Consider the following 24,689-nt stretch of genomic DNA (forward strand, 5'->3'; position numbering starts at 1 on the left):
AAAGAGATTCCATTGAATTGCCATCCTCAATATCAACTTGGACTCCAAGACCAAGAAAAGTCTCTTCCAATTCATGATCCTCATCCGAGGACAATGGAACTTGGTTAGGAAAAACATAAATGACCAGAAGTTGTGGTGATGTTGAATATCTCCCCTAGAGTTTAGTAGTGCTCTATTCATTTTTTACGATATGGCTTAACTCCAGGCACTCTCTGTGGAAAAAAAATAAGTGTATAAAACCAAAAAAAATTTAATTTTATACGAAACTATATAATATGTTGCGAATAGAGTTTTATCTTAATATATTCAACCCAAACAGCTTCTGATATTGTGACCGTATTTGAAATAGAATCTCAATCAAACTCAATATGAGCTATTAAGTCAGAAAACTCTCAATATTTTTTATGCAACCTATTAAACTTAGACTTAAGCTGCCCTGTTCAAATAACTCATCACTTATAGTGGTCCAAATTTTCTTAGTGAAAGTTGATGTTTATAAATCACATTTTTTAACATGGTCATGCACTATACGAATAAAAGCAATTTCAATCCGGCTAGACCAATCAGTCTTATCCTCATCATCAACATCACATGGATCCATATCTTGAAAAATTAGAAAAAATAACACATATCAAATATTAATCAAATTCATCATAGAATGAAAGTCATTTTAACAACATGTCATAGATTAAAAATTGAATGTTACTCGAAAAAATTTAAAAAATAGCATAAATCAAATATTTATCAAATTAAAGACATTGCTCTTTACACATACATAGATTACAAATTACACATATCAAATTCGAAAACTGCTCTTATTTTTTTCCCAATTAACTGTTGTGGTATAATGGAAAAAAACAAGATAACATTCCCCATAAATCCAAAAACTTGAAAGATTATGGTGTGTATGTGCATGTAAGCACGATTGTGTAGAAAAAGACATCTTTCAAATGTGCAATGTTGTTCCAAATTTGACAGTTCAAACATGTGCATGTGATCAATGTTATCCCAAGCCAATAAACAGTTCAACATCGATCACATGCACATATGCAGATTATAATAAATTACACATATGAAATTAAACATAGCATATTTTCACTTTAGCAATATGTCATAGATTAAAAATTACACATATCAAAATCAAATACTACAAATTGGCCAATTCAAATTAAGGTCGAGCTCTCATCAAATTATTTTAACTTATTTTTTTCAAAGCACAACAAAAAATTTATAATCAATGCTATTATATTATAATCAATTAATTAAATTGATAAAATGAGTTTCTATTTTTTGTTCTCACTTCCACAAGTTGCAAGCTGTTTAAGTGAATTCTATCAAAAGCAAAACTTCAAAAAATCTCTATTTCTCTCTAATAAGAAAGCCAATTTGCCTAAATTATACCTTTTACAGCACTCTGCAATCTTAAACCCTAGTTAACTGAACCGAACCCAATCAGTTTATTAAACCCCCATTAGATTAACTCAAATTCCAGAGTAATACGCAAGTACGCATCACGTGCTAACCTGCATATTTCCAAACTCAAAAGCCATAAGTGTCAAAACCTGACGCTGCTGATAAAAACGTCTAAAACCCTCCGCTTTCAACTCTCGCTTCTAAACCCACACTCCCTCTCCCAGTCCAGTCCCCACTTCAATTTTCCGCCAACCCCCACGCGCCACCATGCAATCCGCAATCTTAACCCCACGCACCGCCACCTTCACCACCCCCTCACTCCCTCTCACACACACCCACTCCACCAGAAACACACGCCGCCCCACCTCCCTCCGCGTCTCCGCCGCCGTGAACGCCGACCCATCCCCGCCGCCCACCTCCACGACGTCCCCGCCAAAGCTCAACAAGTACAGCTCCCGCGTCACCGAGCCCAAGTCACAGGGCGGGTCCCAGGCCATTCTCCACGGCGTGGGGCTGTCCGAAGCGGATATGTCGAAGCCCCAGGTAGGAATATCGTCCGTGTGGTACGAGGGGAACACGTGCAACATGCACCTGCTGAGGCTGTCGGAGGCCGTGAAACGCGGCGTCGAAGAGGCCGGAATGGTGGGGTTCAGGTTTAACACGATTGGCGTGAGTGATGCCATATCCATGGGGACTAAAGGAATGTGTTTTAGCTTGCAAAGTAGGGACTTGATTGCTGATAGCATTGAGACTGTCATGAGTGCTCAGTGGTATGATGCCAATATTTCTATTCCTGGTTGTGACAAAAATGTAAGCCTTTTTTTCTTACAATTATAGGTCTCTTTTTTACTTCATTTTCATTTTTATTTTTATTTTGTCTTCTGGGTATCTTTTGTTGTTGGTAACCTTGTGAAGTTTTGTCTGCATTTATTATATTTGTCATTCTTTTACCGATTTTGACAACGTGGGCATTCGCGAGGCCAGGTTCCATGTTTTTTAATTATTATAATTAATTAATTTTTTTTTTTAATTTGGGTTTGGGGGATAGTTTAGAGTTCAATTTCTGGTACTAAGCTCGAAGAAAGCTTGGTTTCTGTTTTCTTTACAGGATGGTGTGATATAAAAAGGACGTTGAGTTTCATCTCATGAGCAAAGACAATTTAGTTTTTGCTCCTATGGTTTTCAAACTGTATTGGAGGTTGGATTTCCTGAGTTTGAAAATTAAATATTGCATTATTTGTTTAAAATTAAATCATTTTCCTAAGCAATTAGCTGCTTTTTTATCGTTAAATATGAATAAGGTGTAATTAAGTCATGGTCTTTGTAAGACAGTAACTGCTAGACCGTCTCTGTTTCTCCACCCCTCTTGTCTTTTCTTTTTGGCTCTTTGATTGAGTTGAACTTGGGTTATGTGGTACATCATGCGCATATAAGCTGTCTACTCCATTATTTTTGCAGAATCTGAACTTAATGGTGTTTGAATTGTGTAGATGCCAGGTACCATTATGGCTATGGGGCGGCTCAATCGACCTGGTATTATGGTTTATGGCGGAACAATCAAGGTCAGTAACCATTCTTTTCTACGTACAATATCCTTTTTTTCTTTTCTTTTGTTAATGGTAAGAGAAACAATCTATGGATATTGACATATCTAAGTATGTTTTGCTTTGACATGCAATTTGAATTAGCTATATGGAAATTTTTATGAGCCTTGTTTCAGGAAGATGCCGTTGGACCTTTTTTGCTGTATTTTTTACAGTATTTCTTTCTTTATGGTCCTTTAAGATGACTCTCTATGTCTTATATATATGTGATTGGCTGTCATTTTGTGTTAGGTCGTATTTGTGCAGCCATAGTGAATTTCTTCCTGGTATACGATAAGATAAATGGATTTACTTTTGCAGTTGACATGACAAATTTTTATTTTTCGTTCTACTTTTATTTTATTTTTTTCGATTGAAATCATAAGATTTAACATCTAATGACTGGTTTTCATGCTGATTTAAGTCTGTTGAGAACAGTGCAAAAAACAAATACGTTATCTAATTTAGTATGTATGCTTATTATTATTGATATAGCAAGATGCTCATTTATGACTGTAATCTAATTTCTTGATTTTAAGAGTTGCAATGTTGAAACTTTGTGTTAACACGACATTTCTTCTACGTTACTGATTTGTCAGATGCAGTTGAGTATTAGATACATGTAATCTACTATCAGTTCTGGAAATTTTATTAAGATTTGATTCTTAATATTTTAAATGTACATGTAATCTAATTTCTTCTATGATTCTTTTGCAGCCTGGCCATTTTCAAGGCCATACGTATGACATAGTATCAGCTTTCCAGGTATGCTAGAATTCACTTTCAATATTTTTTTTTTTTTGGGTGGTTGAATACATCTGAAAACGTCCAGGAAAAATTTACATTGTTAGCTAGTGTTTGATTTCTCCTGATATTTTTTGGTCTCTGTTCTTTTTTTCTTATTTGATTCCCTCAATGATTCTGAGAGCAAATTTAGAATGAGAAACTGCCTAGATTTTGGAATGCTTCGGATTTATGTGTGTTGTAGTATTCTGAAAATGCAATTTAGTTAAGCATCAATATTTCAGTTCGTGAACTCATTCTCCAAGTGAGTGGATTCACCTTTTCTTGGAATTTGAGTGTCTATAGTAATCCTTTGTTTGGTTATGCAAAGAAAACTTTCAAAAGAATGCTTGGATGGGTTGCAGCTCTTTCATTAAATAAGAGCAAAGACTATAAGATTCACATGAGCAGACGGTGTTAAAATTTGGATGAAGTTTGTGATGGTAGAGTTCTATTTAAACTTTAGTTTAAGGTGGACTTTTGTTTTGGGAATTGTTGAATGGATACCGCTTATGGTTTAAGAATTTGAGTATAAAGCATTAGTACATTACCCTATTATCAGGGGGAGTGTAAGTCAGAAATACTCTAGGTTAGAATATCAAATGATTAATCTGTTAAAGTTGCAAGGGAAGTATGCTTGCAACAGATGCTGATTGGTTTTTTTACCCTTTTTTTAATTTCTTAAATTTTGAAAGAAATAATTCCTCAACACATCTTCTTCTTTTTAAGTGAAAAAACCAACTGTTCGTAGAAATAGAAGAATAGAAAAACAAAAAAATACCAGTAAAAGAAGAACATGAGCATCGACCTCATCTCTCTCTAATCTGATTTCCTGAATTTTTCTGCAACTTCTGTTGGACTTAACTAGCTAAACCAAAACAAACTTTCATGTCCTCTTCTCTGTGCAAAATATTATGATATTGCTTCTTTAAAAAAAAGAAAAAAAAGAAATTGATGTTGCTTAGTATTTCATTTGCTCTTAGTTTGGGAATGAATAAGCATGTGGAAATAAGGTCTGGGATTTGTGATCCTTATGAAATATGAAAGAAAAAAAAAAAAAAAAACTCACTGAATGATAGAAGTCTTGTATTGCTTGATGCCCATTTTTTGCAAAAAATAAACAACATTAAGACCATATTAATGTTCACTTGCCCCTGACCTGGCTTTCCAGGAACTAGCACTACCCAATTGCTTCTAGGTTGGCACCATTGGTTTTTGTGATCCCCAGTATATACTTGACAGACAGTAGTCTTGCTCCTAGGGTGGTTTGAGTCCCTTGTCTTTCTGCAATTCAACCTTTAAAAATAATTGGGGTTTTTGAAGAAAATACTCGATCTGTATTTAAATTCTAATTTACTTAATAGTTAGGAAAAATTTTTATGATGATTTTCTCAACTTCAATGTCATTGTCATGATGAAATTGTTGTTGCAGGTTTATGGAGAGTATGTTAGTGGATCCATTAGTGATGAGCAGAGAATGAATGTAGTCCTAAACTCATGCCCTGGTGCAGGGGCTTGTGGGGGAATGTATACGGCTAATACCATGGCTTCTGCCATTGAAGCTATGGGGATGTCTCTTCCTTACAGGTAGAATAGTGACTTTGGACGATCACTTTGATTGGTGTTGTCAGGCCCTTCTTTCTTACCTTGTTCCTTCAATTTTTTGTTTATTTCTTAAAGCTCTTCAATACCTGCTGAAGATCCATTGAAGTTAGATGAATGCCGCTTGGCTGGAAAATATCTTTTGGAATTGTTGAGAATGGACTTAAAACCACGAGACATAATCACCAAAAAATCACTTCGTAATGCAATGGTTATTGTCATGGCACTAGGTGGGTCTACAAATGCGGTGCTTCATTTAATTGCTATTGCAAGGTAAGGGATGTCATGCAAGATTCTCCCTGGATACCAATAGTTTGCTTGATATAAAAGATTGTTCAAGTCAAAATTCATGGCAGGTCCGTTGGTTTGGAGTTATCTATTGATGAATTCCAGAAGGTCAGCGATGAGGTACCTTTTCTTGCAGATCTTAAGCCCAGTGGAAAATATGTGATGGAGGATGTCCATAAGGTGTGCATTTTAGCCAAGTATATTTGTGTTTGTTTTACGTAGTATTGAGGCTTGCATTGGTGCGTGTCAGTTGTTATCATTCCTTACTCCTCAACAAAGAAAATTCATCAAGCCTCAAACTGAGATTAGTTTGGTTCATTATCTGATCCTTTCGTCTATTCTGCTCTGTCATTTCTTTTGCCTGACAGTTGAATGTATTGTCCTTTCTTATAATGAAGCCGTAAATGATTGTATTAATAGATTGGAGGAACACCGGCTGTCATTCGCTATCTTTTGGAGCTTGGATTTTTAGATGGAGATTGTATGACTGGTATGATTATGGACTTTTTGTGTGCAGTATTTGCATCGGTAGCAAATTAGCAACTAGTGACATTTTGATGGTACAAGTTATATTAACAAAATACTAGTTCCTCTCCAGTAACTGGGAAGACATTGGCTGAAAATGCGAAGACATTTCCCCATCTATCTGAGGGGCAGGTAGGAAAAATTTTGAATTTTGTTCATAAATTGATCTATTGATTATTAATGTTCTTTTAAATTGTTATGTTTGCAAGTAAAACAAGTAGTGAAATGGTTTTCTTGCTTTTATTTTCCAGGACATAATAAGACCATTGTCAAACCCCATCAAGAAAACAGGACATATCCAAGTATTACGTGGAAATTTAGCACCAGAGGGTTCTGTAGCAAAAATTACTGGAAAAGAAGGGCTATACTTTTCTGGTGTCTTTTTTTGTTTGCTTTGTGTTATGATTTTTCAAATCTGACGTCCAGATTTGTTTTGTTAAATATAGTCCTTAAAGAATCTGCTTTTTAGGTCCTGCACTTGTATTTGAAGGAGAGGAATCCATGATTGCAGCTATCTCTGAGGATCCTATGAGTTTTAAGGTGTGCCTAAGTCTTATATGCTATGTCTACCTTCTTTGTATTTGCTATGTCTATCTTCTTTTTATTATGGGAGTATGAATTAGTAATTGGAATTTGTGTAAACTAAAGTTTCTGAGTAGGTTATTGAAATTCACCGAAACTACGTTATGAGGAGATGCCTACTTTTGGTTTTCTGATATTTGTTGTTTCATTTGTCCCGGCTATAGAAATATTTAATGTTTCTAATGCCATTACATATCTAAAAACCTCTGGTTTCTATCAATTTGAAAGTCTTTTTTAACTTTGAAGGTCAGATTATGCTATCTTCCCTCTATTGTCACTTGTACATTACCTGCTAGCAACCTGCAGGTAATGTACAGTGCATCTACTTTCTGGCTTAGCCTTGCTGCTACTAAAGACAAGTTGAGGGTGTGCTTATAATAGCATACTATTATGAGCCTTCATCCAAATTACATATCTTGATATGTATATTGTAGATATAACTTGATGTATGCTCGTTGTGTAGTCTCCAGCTTGAGGTGCACTTGTTCAGCTTGTGCATGTTTAAGTGGAAGTCATATTTGACACTGGAAAAACTTATTTTATTTTATGTTATTCTATTCTCTTCTCTCTTACATTTGTCACATTTTAGGGAAAAGTAGTTGTCATAAGAGGAGAAGGGCCGAAAGGAGGGCCAGGCATGCCTGAGATGTTGACTCCAACAAGTGCAATAATGGGAGCAGGTCTTGGGAAGGTATTTTAATAGCCAATCTAAGCTTGCTTTATTATTAGAGGATTGTTTTAGTCATCATGAATTGACTCAAATAGCCTTATTACTAGCCTTTTCCAAATTGTTAGATGGCATGCTGCCTTTAATGATCATGGTATACTTTTCACCTTTTAAGATAAATCAGTTTATTATTTGACCATCAATAGTTTGTTTTCCAATAACATTATGCATCTGGTTATACTTTGAAGTCAATTTTCATTTGGATATTGTTAATGAATGTTGCAGGAAGTTGCGTTGTTAACCGATGGAAGGTTTTCGGGAGGTTCACATGGATTTGTTGTTGGCCATGTTTGCCCTGAAGCACAGGTGCCTTTGCTTTTCATTAATGTAGTTTCTATGTTTAGTACTCTGTTTTTCTTCTCCATCTTGCATTTTCATTAACATCTAATAAAGTCAAAACTTGCTCGCTAAAAAGTTTAGGGCAAGATATTCCATTCAGTTTCACTTTCTTTTAGACCTGAAATGTACCATGGTTGGAAATGTGATCTTGGTTATGAGAGAGAGGTCATTTTACAATATAGACAGGCCTCATTGTTTATTTCCGAGAAGGAAATGACAATAAGAGAGAGAGTGGAGTGAAGCCATTTGGTGGACTTCTTGAGAAACCATTATCCTCATTTTAATATTTTTTAAATGCAAGGAGCCGTGTTATGCTAATTTAATTTATCCATTATATGCAAAAGGGTTTACTGTTCATTCTTTGGGGGGAATTTACCGTTCAGGTTATATGGTGTATTTACGTATAATTCGCAGCTAGGATTAATTATAAAAGAAAATGATTGTCTGCCTTCAAACGGGAAATATTCTTTTCATTCCCTCATCTAGTCATTTACCAAAGGTTTGGATTTTTGGCATGGTACATCCTTTTTGCTCTTCCCTGTAATCATTTCCTTCCAACCAAACAGGAGAACCGTTAAAATACAAATGACTGTAGATTCTTTGAGGGCGGTTTTACTTTTAAAATTTCCTTCAGTTGAAAAAAAATGCAATAGTCAGTGTCATTCCTTGTCAATATAATTCAGACTGTATTCCAAATTATTTCCAGGAGGGTGGTCCTATTGGTCTGATCCAAAATGGGGACATAATCAACATAGACGTGCAGAAGAGGAGAATAGACGTTCAGTTGACAGACGAGGAAATGGAAGAGAGAAGAAGAAAATGGACTCCACCTCCAAATAAGGTTAATCGCGGAGTTTTATACAAGGTATGGAAATGAATATCCTCTTACTGACATATTTGGTTTAGACCATACATTGTCTTTACTTACAGACGGCCATTCTCTTATTAATTTTCAGTACATCAAGAACGTGCAATCGGCTTCAAATGGATGTGTAACTGACGAGTAGGTACGGAACACATTTTTGAAGGGTTATAGAGTATTTACAACCGGCTCAAGACTCAAATCCATGTATGGGTTAGAAACATATAGGGTTTATTACTTAGTATGGCCCTTCTTATGTACTTTTAGGACTCCTCAAGCATAGGTTTTGGGGTTTAGACCTCAATGTTCGAGCATAAGCATGTTCTCTAGGTCCAAACTCTTTTCTTTACTTTTTTTTTTTTTTTTGACTTATTTTCGAGCTCGTCTTTTGTGGTCATCTGTGAGCTTCTTTTAACAATAAGTTTACAAAGTAGAATAAAAAATTTGTATCTCAATTGGTGTGATTGATGATGTGGCAATTTCGCAATAGAACCATATGATAATCAATAATTAAGCTTTATCATTTCTTATACCGATAAATTTTTATTTATATTCCAATTTTGTAAGTGTATCGGTATTCTAAATGAAGAAGTGTTTCGTTTTGTAATGCTAACAGATTTTATTATCCATTTCAACCAGAAATTTGAAGATAGATCCAATTTCTATTTTGCCTTCAACTTCGGACAGCACCAGAGCTCCTGCATTTTTTTCTACATTTATTCTTACAAACATTTCCAAGTCCAATTTTAAAAACCACCTATGATTTTCTACATTTTTTTTTTTTTAATTATTGCTGGTTAGCCTTGGAATGTTCATTAAGTTTCAAAGTGCTAGGAAACACACATAAAACGCAAATGTGATTATGAAAACAACAAAATTTGGCAAAAAAATTTGTCATATTTCAATGTCTACTCCTAACAATTTTAGATCAAATTACATGCATTCATTTGAAGTTTACCCAAACACCATCCCACCTGAAGGAGCTTAGAAAATAATGTGGAGAATTTAACATCTCAAATGATAGTCCAAACAAAGCGTTTCTCCAGATCTAAGTTCAACAAAAATGTCCTCATCAGGCAAGAACACGATAAAATTATAAAATTTTAACATAAAATAATTTTATAGCGACAAACTCTAGTACAAACTAATATGAAAAAATATCATTGATTAATTGAAATTATAGATTATTCGTGGCTCTGGAATTATTCATAAACCAACCATTTATATTTTAGAAAAAAAAAAAGATTAATAATACCAGTGATATCAGATCCATTTGGAAGATAATGCAAGCCCTAATGTTCCACTTTGGTGGGGGGGAAATTGAGCACTGTCCAAAAATAAATAAATGAATGTCAATTGTCCAACTAACCATACCAAAGTAGGAAGATTTTCCTACAAACTGCAAAGTCCATAAGCAAGCAATTCAAAGGCTAAATGTGAATGGCCATATAAATAGAATTGAGAATTTTTTGAATCAATTTATTTATTCCTTTGCATCAATGTCCAGTTTCAAATTTTTACTCAAACATATTATGTGTGTATGTATAACGACAATTGGCGAAATTAGGAACTTACTTTAACGCAGACTAAGGAATAAATTAAAATAATCTTTCAATAAATGTTATTTAATGAGAGTCGTATGAAATTCTTTAGTTGCAATATGAAAACTTTTGTTAGAGACTAATATGAACATCATAAAATTTTACTAAGACTACAAAAAAATTATTTAAGGACAATACGAATGTTAAAGCTTCTAAGAGATTTTTTAAGAATTGCTGGGCCTCATACTCATTTCCTCATAGTACTTTTCCAAGGCTAGCCTTCTTGTAGCTTCGCCTCTAAATTCGCAAATAATTAGACTATTTTACCTAAATTTTTCTCTTTAAATGAAATATCAATGAAAAATTAATCAATATTTATCTAATCCCTAAGTTCAATTTTAATTCATAAATTTTCCTAACTTACCAGAAAATCCTTTAATAAAATTTGTAAAAATATCCTACAATGCAGAACCTTTGTGCCAGTCCTTAAAAAGCTCCAATCTCAAATAATTTTTATAATCTTGATCATTCAAGTAATGTGCCCCTTTTATGAGATTCCAAACTACAGGTCACACATTTTCATCACTAGCATACCCTCCAATCATAAACCGCCACGTATGACCCTCAATCAATTCATCACAACCGTCTGATTTTTGTTTTGTGTGATGATGGTTATAATTTATGGTAAGTGAGGAACTAATGCAACCCCCTCATATCAAGCGGTGGTTTGATAGACAGATTTGTACATTTAAACCAAACTCATGCGTCACGTGCCATCCTACATTTTTATCCACACTGCACCGGGGGGTCAATCACGTGATCTTCAGCTAACCCAATTTCTCCTATTCTTATAAATAACGACCAAACTTTAACGTATTCTCATACAAAGTTATAAAACATCAACAAGAGCTAGATAGGTCTCCGGGAACCGTTCGATTGGAAGCAACAAACAATGGTGACCGTCGATGAAGTTCGCAAGGCTCAACGTGCCCAAGGTCCGGCCACGATCATGGCCATTGGAACGGCAACTCCTCCGAATTGTGTTGATCAAAGCACGTATCCGGATTATTATTTTCGCATCACAAATAGTGAACACATGACTGATCTTAAAGAGAAATTCAAGCGCATGTGTAAGATTAATTTTTTTAATTTTTTTTTTCATTTATAATTCTGTACCTATGTTTTTTTTTTAATAGGTAGAAAGTGTGTGTTTGTATTCATTTTTTCATAAAAATTTTTATTTTTATTTTTAAGTACTACCAGGAAAAAGACACACAGTGTGAAAATTTTAATTTTATTGACTTGAAAATAATAAATAAAATTAAAAGTAACCGTAGTAGTAAGACATTATCTCTTGACAGATAGGATATGCTGATACAAAACTCCAAAATGGGCTGAAAAAACGAGGTGCTGTGTTTGTAAATGTTACTGAATTAATTTTTTTAATTTATTTTAGGGGAAAAAAATTGCGGCACCATCAGTTAAATTCTAGAATTAGTGGTAATACTTTTATTTGAGGCACCTAATATTGGCAGGCACAGTCACCAAAATTGAGCAAGCAGCTGCCTCAATAGAAATAATTTTACACTCACTAGTCACTTCTTCATTCTATATAGAAATATAAAGAATTATAAATATGTGGACCACATTAATTCCTTAATGAATGATCGACCTAGCACTGGATTTGGAATCACAGTGATAGTGATTAATTTCAAGATCTCAATTTGGCATAATACAATCTTTGGCTTTAATTATTTGGTACGTTTATAAAATATTGAATTATATCAATTGCTGTGTGAAGTAGGATTACATTATATTAATTTCATTTTAATTCTATTTTCATGAATTTCAGGCGACAAATCCATGATCAAGAAGCGATACATGTACTTGACAGAAGAAATATTGAAAGAAAACCCCAATGTGTGTGCGTACATGGCACCATCTTTAGATACGAGGCAAGATATGGTGGTGGTGGAGGTACCGAGGCTCGGCAAAGAAGCGGCCACCGAGGCCATTAAAGAATGGGGCCAGCCCAAGTCCAAAATCACCCACTTGGTCTTTTGCACCACTAGTGGAGTTGACATGCCCGGGGCCGATTACCGGCTCACAAAACTCTTGGGCCTTCGCCCATCCGTCAAACGTCTCATGATGTACCAACAAGGTTGTTTTGCCGGTGGCACGGTGCTCCGCCTGGCCAAAGACCTAGCCGAGAACAACAAAGGTGCACGGGTCCTCGTGGTGTGCTCCGAGATAACCGCGGTTACTTTTCGTGGTCCCAGTGACACCCATCTCGATAGTCTTGTAGGTCAAGCCTTGTTTGGCGATGGTGCGGCTGCTATTATCATCGGCGCCGATCCGATACCTGAGATCGAGAAGCCCATGTTTGAACTCGTCTCTACAGCCCAAACAATATTGCCCGATAGCGATGGATCTATCGACGGGCATCTTCGTGAAGCTGGCCTTACCTTTCACCTCCTCAAGGATGTTCCCGGGCTTATTTCAAAGAACATCCAGAAAAGCCTAACCGAGGCATTCAAACCATTGGGTATCTCGGATTGGAACTCGATTTTCTGGATCGCGCACCCTGGTGGCCCTGCGATTCTGGACCAAGTCGAGGAGAAGCTGGGGCTGAAGCCCGAAAAGCTGCGGGCCACGAGGCATGTGCTTTCGGAGTATGGCAACATGTCGAGCGCTTGTGTGTTGTTTATTTTGGACGAGATGAGGAAGAAATCAGCTGAAGATGGCTTAGAGACCGCAGGAGAAGGGCTTGAGTGGGGAGTCCTTTTTGGGTTTGGGCCTGGGCTCACTGTTGAGACCGTGGTCCTCCACAGTGTTGCCGCTGCTTAAGGTTAAAAAGCAGCTATTGGTGTGGTTGGTTTGACTCACTTTTCCCTCCGGCTTTGTTTATTTTTCGCTGTTATTGGGTCTTTATTTTCCTTTTTCTAAAAGAAAGTGTGTCGGGGAAGTAATTATGTTGTGCAATGCATATGCTTGATTTCAGACTTTTTAGATTTGTAGACTGTAATCATAAAATCTGCAGGATTCATGTTTCGGTTTGTGTTATGAAAAAATAATGATTAAGTTTCTTGAATGATTTAATGAAAATTCTTAAATCCTTTTTTCTAGAGCCTTGTGTTTGGGGTTTTTTTTTTTTTTGGAAGTGCCAAGTCTTAAGTAACCCATGCTTTCTAGATAATATTTTAACCTTAATTTTATATTACCGCTTAAACAAACAATCAATTTGATAAAGCGCAGTGACTTTACAATTATGTTAATTTTAACTCTCAAGGTTTAAGTGAGAAAATTGAAGCATCGAACATTAAAAAATATAAGTATTTTAAAGAGATTTGAATTCATTCCGTACATAATAAGTATAATATATCTTAACTTCTGATTACTGTTAAATCATCAGATTTTATTGATACGATATCCTAAAATATCAATTCTAATTATTGTCATATAATCAGAATTTATTGATATAATATCCCAAAATATTTAAAAATTGTGGTAATAACTAAACCAATACTCAAAATCAAAGACGCGGTATGTAAAAGACAAAAAGGGCATTCATAGTCAACATTGTATTAGATCCTCATGCAATAATGTAAATATTCCATATTCTTTTATATCACTATCATCGAAGCACATTATTAAATTATTTTAATAATAAAATTTGAGTCCCTGTCTGTCATTACTCGTGTGGGTCATAATCGAAATCTTAATTAATTAATAATGTTGTGACGCTTTTAATTCTAATCCTCAAATTTAAGTCCCCACGAGTTTAGCCGCATCAATAAATGCCAAGCAAAAGAAATTAAAAAACAATCTGTATATTGTAACAATCAAAGCAGCATTATTATTATTTTTATTAGCGAAGATTTTTCAATGAGACCAACTTGTAATGCTTTGTACAATGTATCTCTTTGTTGGCTTCACTATTAGGGTCGTGTGAATTAACTAACATGTTCACATTTCTTATAGAGAATCAATCAACAATTGTGAAGATTGTTTATATACTAGTGTGTTTTTTAATTAATCCTATTATTAATATCATGGATTCTTTTTTTTTAAAAAAAAAAAAACTGTGGTACAGGTTGGAATGAAAGACATGAGTTTTTTTTTTTTTTTTTGGAAAGAAAAGGAAGAACCAATTTAAATTGGTTAAGAAATGATTCTAGATGATGGAAAGTGATTAATCAAATAGTCATAATCATGGGATTTTTTTGACTTTTTCCTGCATGATTTGTCCCAATTTGAATTGGATTACGGTAAAAGGAAAGGGCATAATCATAAGATGGCAATCGAGTACAAATTCTCCATCATTATTCGACAAAATTTGCCTAATGTGTGTCAAACGAGATTAACCTATTCAACCTCAAAATAATGTAGCAATTTCTTTTTCGCATTATTATAATTGAATAAAATTATTTTATAGTTACTTTTGTATTTTCTAGATAAGAATTTAATGTTAATTGAGTGCTGAATCAATGATAATTAAATAAGAGAAATAAAACCAACAAAGTGTTGGCTCCACTGGCAATGGAGTCCCCTTAAGTGGCTTGACTGAGTTTGCCCCCCAGTTCGAGTCGCGGGGAAGTCACCTTTGTTGGGAGAATATGTGCCTCTCTGTTCGAGTGAGGACTTATAGTATGGGTTGTGGTACGGGCTTAAAGGTGCCTCCCATAATTGGGGCCCTCCCCAAAATATCTCGTGGTCAAAATAAAATAATAATAATAATAAGAGAAATAAAAATAAATAAATATTTAAAATGATTTTTATTATTGATTCATTATTGAATAGGGGATCTCCACCCTTTCTTCCTTTCGTGGGAATAGTCTAGACAAAGAAATAGCTTTCTCACTTAGCTGAGAAAAAATGTTTTCAACAAGAGGAAAAGTTTCAATTTTGTAGAAAAGTATTAGATGCTTCATGAATATTATTTCTTTTCCATTCAATCACTAACTATACGTGTGCGTGTGAAAACGGTTAATGAATAAAGCAAAATGCTCTTGAAATAATTGAAACTTTCTCTGATTTCTTAATATAAAAAAATAAAATCTTTATTAGAGCCAATGGACACACTGAAGAAATTTTTTTTTATATTTTATTTTAATTTTTTTTAAGACCTTGTTGCCATATTCGAATTTTACTTTCGTTTTCTCATATACTTTTCATAATTTTTATTTCTTTCCAAATTTTCCAAATGTTAGATGGTCTGATTGACACATCTTATGGCATTCTCCACATGTTAGTGTCCCATCAACCATAGATTATCCAAACTATTAATTATTAACTAGATCTTTTTCACAGATCTTTTTTTTTTTAATAAAGATATTTTTAACAAATACTTAACACAAAAATCACATGAAATATCTGTAATGTCTATAACATGCACAAATATTTTGCATTTATGACCATTCTTCCTTCAATTACTTAAAATTAAATCAAATAAAATTCCGTTAAATGTTATTGGGTGGTGATGTTTTCTCCTCAATTCGCATAAACTCAACCACATCCAAAAAATTAAAAATTAAAAATTAAAAAAATCACATTATTTTTAAATTTCAAATAAAGAAAATTTTAACATTTAACCAATTTTATTTTTGAAAGTGGCAATAAGCCAATTAACTCATCATTAATTTTCATATCATATAACTTAGGTCTCTTGATCATCTTTAACCATTAAAATATCTTTAGTATAAATTTAATTTGACTAATTTACTCTTATTAATTAAAAGTATCAAAATACAAACAAAATTGTTTATATTTTAATTTCAACAATTATTTTATTTTATATAAAATTCAAATTAATTATATAATTATTATTCTTTAAGAAAACAAGGTGAGTTTATATAAACTTTGGGTGAAAATATTCCCAACCCAATGTTTTTATTTCTACTTAAAAATAACTACATATGCAAAATCCATTTATTCTTCCCCCCAAAAAAAAAATAACTAACTAACTAACTAACTAACGGTCTATATGAACCACCCACTAGTCAGGTGATAAATAGGGATGGCTATGGGAAGAGGAGGGGAGGGGACCAATCTCCCCGTATCCATCCTTGATACTTTGCGTATGTCCCCGTCCCCTCCTCATCCCCGTCAGAATTGTTTGAGAGAATCTTTATCCCTTCCCAAATAATAACAAAGGATGTCTTAGGGTTCCCGATTCCTAAATAACGAATACATATTTTTGTTTTCGATTTTGAGTTAATTATATTAAAATAAAAAAAATTCAAATAAAAGTAAAGTTCGAAATATATCTTACATTAACATTGATCCATTACAAAAGTCACATGCAAAATACAAATTATCAAAATAATTATCTTTGTCAATCTTCATAATCCTACAATAAAAAGAAAAAAAATTTACTTTTATATCGACAATAAAATAAATGAAATAAATGTAGATACTTAATTAATATTTTTAATAAAATAAAATTGAAATTAAAACAAAATTTTCAGGCTAATAGAATCTACTGGGTCTTTTTAATGTTTCAAATAAAAATTTAAGACTTTAATTAGTTAATTAGGCCTAAAAGTTCAATAATATAAATATTTTGATATTTGTTATTTTTACCAATATTTATAATTTTATAATATAATTTAAATTTTATTATTTATTTACTAGTAATTTAAAAAATAAAATTAAAAATTAAAATATGGGAAATGGGGAGGGGATGGGGATTCCATCTCATCCATGTCCCTTCCCCGAAGAAGAAACTGGGTAAAAAAAAATTTCCGTCCCTTTTCCGAATAAGAAATCGGATATAAAATTATCTTCATACCCTCCCTGAATAGGAAAAATCTCTGAGGGTACCCGTCCCGTGGGAAGTTTTGCCATCTCTAGTAATAAACAACTTCTCTTTTTCACATTTGTTAGATGAGATTCAAGTCTTGGTTCGTATTGGTGAAATTAAAATTTATTTTCAAAAAATAATAAATATACAAACTCATTTAATAAAGAGATTTTCAATAAAATGAAGATCCCAATAGATTTATAATATTAAAATAAACATGATCTCATGACTCGAAAACCCTTTTTTGTTCTGATATATATATATATCAGAACAAAAGCTTTGAACTTTATAAATAATAAATTGAAATTACCAAAAGAAATGTTGTTAAAAACTTTTTTTGATGGTCTTCGGCCTCTTGGGAAATCGAAATAGTACCAAACAGAAGCAAACTGAAGCTGGGGTGGCCGGATCACTTTTTTGGGCCTGTGCCACCACAGTCTTTTGTCTGACGATATGCCAACAGACTCATATGGGCCCCACTGCTGTTTTGGAAACATGTGAATTAAACTGTAGCCATTAATCCTTCAATTAACTACTCATATTTTTGGACGTTTCTGTATTAACTTATTACATTTTACGTTTTAGAATTTAATTAGGTTATTAAAGTCTAATAACCTTGAAAGGGGCCAACGTGAATATTTTTGAAAATAAGAATTATTATAACCATTTCGTCAAATTATAGACGTTGTTATCTTTTCTTAATTAATTAATCATGCTTAATTATTTGAATTATGTAATAATTGAAAAAAGGAAATTGGAAAGAAAGTGCCCTTCTTTCCTGGCTCACATGCTGGTCTTGCTAATTCAGGTATAATTTGCAGATTGGATCATCTATTCTGCTTAGGGTAATTTTCATTTATCGCCCCTTAGCTATCTCCAATCGACATACGAATGGATTTTACGTCCAAATTAACACTAATCTTCCTTAGATCAAATATGTTTTCGTTTGTTTGATTGTTACCATTAAGCACAATTTCATAACTTAATAAAATTTCTTGAAATTTGCTTGAATATGTGGTTAAATGCATGTGCTTTTAAATGGTCTTTACCTTCAAACAAATTATGAAAAATTGTTTTAATTTTTTCACGAAATGTTAGTCCTTTCAGATAACGTTTAAGTTAAACTTGATGCAAATTCTGAAAATTTACTTTAATATTGGATGAAATGTAGGTGCTTTTGTATGGACTTAAGTTTAAAGAAAATTAGTTGATTTTTTGCGGAATGGAGGTTTTGTCAAATGGTTTTAAACTTGAAGTATATTTTAAAATTAAAAAATTTACTTGAGTGTTTGATTAATAGAAATGTTATTGAATCGTTTTATTCTCTACTTTTTGTGATTTTTTTTTTATCTATCATTATGTGAGCTTATTAAAGACTTCATGTAACTAAAATTTAACTTAATGCAAATATGAAATATATTAAAACATATTCTTTAATATTATATGACTTATGCCATAAGCCCATAAAGCAAAATATTCCTTTCCAACTCTACTTTTACGTTGCAAAATAATCACTCACACTGTCACACAGATATCATTTTATTAGGTATTAGATTTTGATTTTTTTTTTTTTTTTAAGTTTCTTTCATAATAGTCAACTGCTTGGACTAAAGGAGGTTAGTGCTAATTTGTACATAGAATCCATCTATGTCTGGATTGAAAATAGTTGAGGGGAGGTCAGTGAAAATTACCCATTCTACTCCCTGTTATTAATCTATTTATTTTAATTTTTTCAATTATAAAACATTACGTTGCATAAAATTTTGACTCTTGACAGATACTAATCCTATTGACTAAACATTTATGAATAATTTTTTTTTAAGAACTTCTTTCTTACGACAATTCTCTATTTAATTTTCAAACTTTATATTGTATTTTAACGATATTTAACAAAAAGTCAATAAAATTCTCTCTAAAAAAATGTAGAAATTTTGAAAAAAAAAAAAGAGAAATAACACTTTAATCACTGGATATTACTGTTAAGCCCCACTATTTTATTCTCTAATCCCTTCATTTATTTATTTATTATTATTATTTTCAATTGTAATCATTTCATGTTATTTTCTTGTTCTTTCAACTGTCACGGAGAAGTAAACTCCCTTTATCCCTGTCTTTTTGAAACACTTGCAGGAGTCTTTTTACTTTTGATTCTTCTTTTTTTTCAAAATCACAAATTTTTGGTTCTTGCTTCATATGCTGGGGGTTCTATATAGCTTTCTTGTATTCCCTTCTTGATTCATCAACATCTTTCTTTCTTTCTCTTTCTTTTTTTAATAAATAAAAACACATTTTTTTTGGTATTTTAAAATTTCGTTTCACACACCCACATGCATGTTCTTGGGCTTGTCTGATCTGGATTGGATCACAAGGATCTCTTGTTTTCTTCCTATTTTCCTTATTCCACTTCATTTTTTTTTTTTTCAATTTGAAGAAAGAAATAACACGCAAAGAGGGGTATAACAGCATACATAGGTGCTTAGTGGGGTTTAGAGCTTTTGAGTTTCTATTTTTAGAAGCAATCTTGGATTCTTTCTTTTGGGGTTGTGTTGTAGAAGGTGCAATAGGAGAAGGAAGCAAGCAAAGGAAGAAGAAGGTGAGGGTTTTCTTGGATCTCTGTGTTGGACCCACATGACAAGATTCTTTTCTTTTTGTTTCTGTTGATAGTTTTTTAACGGTCTCTCATTTTCTGTAGTTTTCTTGTGCTCTTAGGGTGCTACTTGAATTGGGGGTGATTCATTTTTAGGTGGAGGTTTCAAAGTGCTTCTCATTTAGTAGCAATTGGGAGCTAGGTCTGTTTGATGTGTGTGTGTGTATGTGTATAAAGAATTACTTGGTGGGGTTGGATTGTATAATTTGGAAATCTTTTAGGTTTTCAATTGGGTGGTGATCTTTTGGATGGAAGTTGAGACCTAGTGTTGGATGATTGGATTGGTTTTTGGCGGTGAATATTAGTGTGAGTTGATATAGTATAGCTACTCCTTGGGCATGGCGGGTATAGATGTTTCGAAGTATGCCCACAGCCCTGTGCACAAGGCCATTGCCACGAGAGATTATCCCAGTCTCAGGAGATTACTTGCTGGTCTCCCAAGGCTTAGTAATCCGGCTGAGATTCGCACTGAAATGGCTTCTTTGGCTGAGGAAGAGAAGGCTGATGCCATCTCTGTGGCGATAGATAGGCGGGATGTCCCCAATCGGGATACCCCACTTCATTTGGCTGTCAAGCTTGGAGATGAGACTGCAACAGAAATGCTAATGGTTGCCGGGGCTGATTGGAGTTTGCAGAATGAACAAGGTTGGAGTGCACTTCAGGAAGCAATTTGCAGTAGAGAAGAAGGGATTGCCATGATTATAGTTAGGCACTACCAGCCATTGGCTTGGGCAAAATGGTGTAGGAGGTTGCCCCGCTTGGTTGGGACTATGCGAAGGATGAGGGATTTTTATATGGAAATAACTTTCAACTTTGAGAGCTCTGTGATACCTTTCATTTCGAGGATAGCTCCTTCAGATACTTATAAAATTTGGAAGAGGGGTGCCAATTTGAGGGCAGATATGACTTTAGCTGGATTTGATGGATTTAGGATTCAACGATCTGATCAGAGTATTATTTTCCTTGGTGATGGGTCCGAGGATGGGAAGATCCCTTCTGGATCACTTTGCATGATTTCACATAAGGATAAGGAGGTCATGAATGCTTTGGATGGTGCTGGTGCTCCAGCTACAGAAGAGGAGATTCGGCAAGAAGTAGCTGCAATGTCCCAGACTAATATATTCAGGCCTGGGATTGATGTAACTCAAGCAGTTCTTTTGCCACAATTGACATGGAGAAGACAGGAGAAAACAGAAATGGTGGGTGCATGGAAGGCTAAGGTATATGATATGCATAATGTGGTTGTTAGCATTAAATCCAGGAGAGTCCCTGGGGCCATGTCAGATGATGAGTTTTTCTCGTCTTGCAACGAAAATGAGACAGAGAGTGAGGATCTTAATGACATTTTAACAGAAGATGAAAGAAGGCAACTTGAAGTTGCGCTTAAACTGGATTCATCAGAAATGAGCAATGAGAATGGTGATGGGATTATTGCACACCGACATAGTTGTTATGAACATAGAGAGATTCCTATTGAAGAGGTGAATGGTCGTAGAAATGGCGAAACTAAACAGGAAAAGAAAGGGTGGTTTGGGGGATGGCGGAAGAAAGATTCTAAACCTGAAGGGCCAAAGAAGATTGCGCCGCCAAGAAGTTCTCTCTCTGTTGATGAGAAGGTTAGTGATCTACTAGGGGACTCTCCATCTGGAAATCAGATTAAACCAGGAAGACATTCTGTTGAGATTGTCGCAAGGGATGATCATAGAAGAGGAAAAGAAACCAGGACATCTACTTCTGTGAGCTCGGAGAGCGGACATCGACGCAAGGGTGGTGCTAGTGCTAGCCGTGAGAATGAATATAAGAAAGGGTTGAGGCCAATTCTTTGGCTTTCCCCAAACTTCCCGCTACAAACAGAAGAACTCCTTCCTTTGCTTGACATTCTTGCAAACAAGGTTAAGGCAATTCGTCGTTTGAGAGAACTTCTCACCACAAAACTTCCCATGGGAACCTTTCCGGTGAAGGTACGCTACTCTTTAATTCCTTATTCTTTTATTATATTTCATTTCTTGCATGGCTAGTAGGCAATTCTTTATTGTTGTTATGTTCTTTTGGTTGTTTGATAAATGCTCTTCCTTTTAGAATTGTGGATTTTACATGTGTTTTTCTGGGTAGATGGAGAGGGATGTGGGTTTTGAATCTGAGGGCAGTTGTTTCAAGTTTGGTTTTATGTGCCTTAAATGAGTCTGAAAAATGTTTGGTCTCTTGATGATTTATAGAAGTTGCTTGTCAGAATTCTATCTTCTGGCTTGCATATCTGACTTTTTACTCTGAATAAAAAATGACATAATTTGCAGATTATGATGGCTTGCTTGATTCTTCTTTATCCAATTTGCCACTCTATTGTTAGTGGGTATGTCTTTGAAATTGAGAGATATGTCAATTAGATGCCTAGGCTTGGTGTAATCAACTCTATGCTGTGCAAGCTGGTTCAAAATTTTGTAGGTAATAAGCCAGACTTGAAGCTAATTGACTTGACTTGTTTAGATCTTCAATTATAGGAATTTGACAGTAGAACTACTGGCTATATGTACATGTATGGGCATGTCCTATTATGGTTTAGGCTTCTCCAATTCTGCTTCTATATTTTATTCTAAGGTCATTGGCATTTTCTCCTTATTTCAGATTATCTCTGCCCTTCACGGCTTCAATTTTAGCTTCTATCCTTCTGTTTTCTTTTTCTTTTTATCCTTTGATTTATGCTATCAGTGGAGATTTTTGTTCCTCTTTCCCCTATGCATGCTTCAGCGCTCTATCTAAACTGATCATAAATGCTTTCCTGATAAGCCACATAATAGAATTGCTGGTAATTACTATAAGAACTAGTTGAATGAAGGTTGCACAAGTTGAGATTATCGAATCGAAGTTGTAAGTTTGAAGCAAATGGACCATTCAGCTGCAACGCCAGACATACTGTATGTGAACAAAAATACAGAATTATCAAAATGGATCAGCATTTGAGTTAGGGACTTCAAAATAGGATACAATTTTCATTATCAAATGCATTTGAAACAAGCTAACAAGAATTGTTTGAGGAATGGAGGATAAATGTTGAAATTTATAAGTCACATAAATCTTTCTTGGATTTGGATTTGGATTTGGATTTAACAATTAAGATGAATTTGGCAGATCCATTTTGTTCTTTGTCTTGGCAGATCTTGTATTTAACTTCGCATTGAAAACTGGATTTCGTGATTTGACAGGATCTCAGGGTAAAAGAATCATGAAAGGAATCAAATGGCCTTTTAGATGCTTGGATGTTTTAAAACTGGAGTGGGATTTAAACTGACTGCCACTGAGTTATCATGGATTGAAAAATTGTATGCAATAGTGTTGAGTAATTTTTTTTTTTAATGGAGTCTAAAGTTTTGAAATATAGATCTTTCATTGAAAAATGCTAATGCTGAAAGTGTATTTGTTTTCTATATATATTAATATCAGCAAACAATCAGGTATCTTCTTGCCAATCAATCTAAGTTCTTGATCACCTTCATTTTCTAATAACCTCATTTCGTGGAGGGTGAAGTCAACAATCACTCAAATTGAGCAGCCTACCTGTGAAAGAATGCATCCACCCTGGATGCTGATGCTCTTTTAGAGATTAGGTTTCCTTATTATGAACATCATCAACAAATGAATCTAGTGTTCTTATATGAATTGCATTGAGAGCTGAAAAGATAGTGATAACCTTCATTTGTCTTTATCCAATCTTAGACACTTGATATCATCTTAAAATCTGCCGGCAATCTTTCTTTTATCTAGCTTAACTTGAGATTTTCTGGATAATCAATATGTAGTGTCATAGTACGTATTTGCCGCGTTAAGAGATTAGGGAACAAACAGATGTGAGGTTAGCTGCCGTATGCAATGTAGGAGTATGTTTCTCATGATCTGAACGAGTCTAGAAATGTTTGCTCGAAGGAAAGAAAATGAAAGGTGACACCTTCCTTCGATGTTCCAAGTAAACCGCAAAGAAGGTAAGCCTGTTCCTTATGAAACTTGGAATCCTAGGTTTCAGATCCTAATCATTGCTACAACTTGAGGCGTTGCACCTCCACTGTTGTGGCTTTTTGAACTCAATAAAAGATAACTTGATAGAAGGGTTCCTTGCTTGGTGTGGATACATTGACCTTGGCAGCGTGAATTTGCCAAATCTTCTGTTTTTTTTTTTCTTGTTTGACAATTTTGCCTATACATTACCTTGAATATTGTTCATTTTCTGTAGTTCCATTCACCTACTGGGGTACCTTAAATGAAAATCTTTTTTGCTTAGAGATCCTTCATTGCTGTATTCAGGTTGCAATACCAGTGGTTCCTACAATTAGAGTACTGGTCACTTTTACAAAGTTCGAAGAGTTACAGCCAGTGGACGATGAGTTTGCAACACCCCCTTCAAGCCCTACTGCTGCAGGGAGAGAAAGCCCGGCGGTGACACAATCCTCAAGTTCATCATGGTTTCAGTGGATTAAAGGTCCTTATAGTCGCCCTAGCTCAACCGCTGTTGGTTCTAGCAGCCGGATAGAAAATATTCAAGATCCATTTGCAATTCCACAAGACTATACTTGGATTACAGCTGAAGCAAAGAAGAAGAAGATGCAAGACAAGAACAAGTCAAAGAAAAGTAGAAGTCAGAATCAATGAAGTGGTGGGATTGAGAGTTTAAAACCCACATGTAATAGATGTTTTAGCATCACTCAGCAGATAAGAGATAGGAAATAGTGTTTTTCTTCAGTCCTGAAATTGTGGATGATCCCATTTGTGAAGGGGAAAATTTGGTATATCATTGTGGGGGTGGAAAAAGAAAAAGGTAAAAAAAGAAAAAAAGAAAAAATGATATTGTTAATTCTTACAAGTGCTTGGCTTTTGATTGGTGGATGTGTACATCATTTAGATTGTACTTTTTGGTGCACTTTTATTCATTTGGATCCACATTGTCTTCCTTTCTTGTCAAGGAAAAAGAAAGATTGTTTTGGGGATAAAATAATACTTCCAAATTAG

The 24,689-nt window shown here is 34.3% G+C and overlaps 3 protein-coding genes across 4 annotated transcripts; all 3 read left to right on the forward strand.

The window, feature by feature from the left end:
• The first annotated feature begins 1,367 nt into the window (after positions 1-1,367).
• Positions 1,368-9,214, forward strand: LOC18032233 (dihydroxy-acid dehydratase, chloroplastic). The gene is made up of 14 exons (XM_006420544.2): positions 1,368-2,223; positions 2,904-2,975; positions 3,714-3,761; positions 5,212-5,366; positions 5,460-5,654; positions 5,738-5,849; positions 6,090-6,159; positions 6,268-6,326; positions 6,446-6,569; positions 6,664-6,734; positions 7,366-7,467; positions 7,729-7,809; positions 8,549-8,707; positions 8,799-9,214. The coding sequence occupies exons 1-14, from the start codon at positions 1,681-1,683 to the stop codon at positions 8,847-8,849; spliced, it is 1,842 nt and encodes a 613-aa protein (XP_006420607.1). The 5' UTR covers positions 1,368-1,680; the 3' UTR covers positions 8,850-9,214.
• Positions 9,215-11,143: 1,929 nt separating this feature from the next.
• LOC18033130 (chalcone synthase 1) lies at positions 11,144-13,294 on the forward strand. The gene is made up of 2 exons (XM_006420545.2): positions 11,144-11,375; positions 12,098-13,294. Exons 1-2 carry the CDS (start codon positions 11,198-11,200, stop codon positions 13,090-13,092), a joined length of 1,173 nt encoding a protein of 390 aa, XP_006420608.1. The 5' UTR covers positions 11,144-11,197; the 3' UTR covers positions 13,093-13,294.
• A 5,805-nt stretch (positions 13,295-19,099) lies between these two features.
• On the forward strand, positions 19,100-24,689 carry LOC18033256 (ankyrin repeat domain-containing protein 13C-A). Of its 2 annotated transcripts, none has more exons than XM_024180904.1 (3): positions 19,100-19,640; positions 19,740-21,655; positions 23,988-24,689. In XM_024180904.1, the coding sequence occupies exons 2-3, from the start codon at positions 20,033-20,035 to the stop codon at positions 24,330-24,332; spliced, it is 1,968 nt and encodes a 655-aa protein (XP_024036672.1). In that variant the 5' UTR covers positions 19,100-19,640; positions 19,740-20,032; the 3' UTR covers positions 24,333-24,689. The 2 variants fall into 2 exon arrangements, with proteins under 2 accessions (XP_024036672.1, XP_024036676.1); XM_024180908.1 differs by having other exon boundaries at positions 19,757-21,655.

Source organism: Citrus clementina, unplaced genomic scaffold (genome assembly GCF_000493195.1).
Source record: "Citrus clementina cultivar Clemenules unplaced genomic scaffold, Citrus_clementina_v1.0 scaffold_9, whole genome shotgun sequence".
Lineage (NCBI taxonomy): Eukaryota > Viridiplantae > Streptophyta > Magnoliopsida > Sapindales > Rutaceae > Citrus > Citrus x clementina.

Bases quoted from the DNA above. Each gene is read 5' to 3' on its own strand.
- LOC18032233 (XM_006420544.2), top strand. From the start codon at position 1,681: ATGCAATCCGCAATCTTAACCCCACGCACCGCCACCTTCACCACCCCC. The intron at 6,570-6,663 runs GTGTCTTTTTTT...TCTGCTTTTTAG, and splicing joins AGAAGGGCTATACTTTTCTG to GTCCTGCACTTGTATTTGAA. The intron at 6,735-7,365 runs GTGTGCCTAAGT...GTCACATTTTAG, and splicing joins AGGATCCTATGAGTTTTAAG to GGAAAAGTAGTTGTCATAAG.
- LOC18033130 (XM_006420545.2), top strand. From the start codon at position 11,198: ATGGTGACCGTCGATGAAGTTCGCAAGGCTCAACGTGCCCAAGGTCCG. The intron at 11,376-12,097 runs GTAAGATTAATT...CATGAATTTCAG, and splicing joins AGAGAAATTCAAGCGCATGT to GCGACAAATCCATGATCAAG.
- LOC18033256 (XM_024180904.1), top strand. From the start codon at position 20,033: ATGGCGGGTATAGATGTTTCGAAGTATGCCCACAGCCCTGTGCACAAG. The intron at 21,656-23,987 runs GTACGCTACTCT...TGCTGTATTCAG, and splicing joins TGGGAACCTTTCCGGTGAAG to GTTGCAATACCAGTGGTTCC.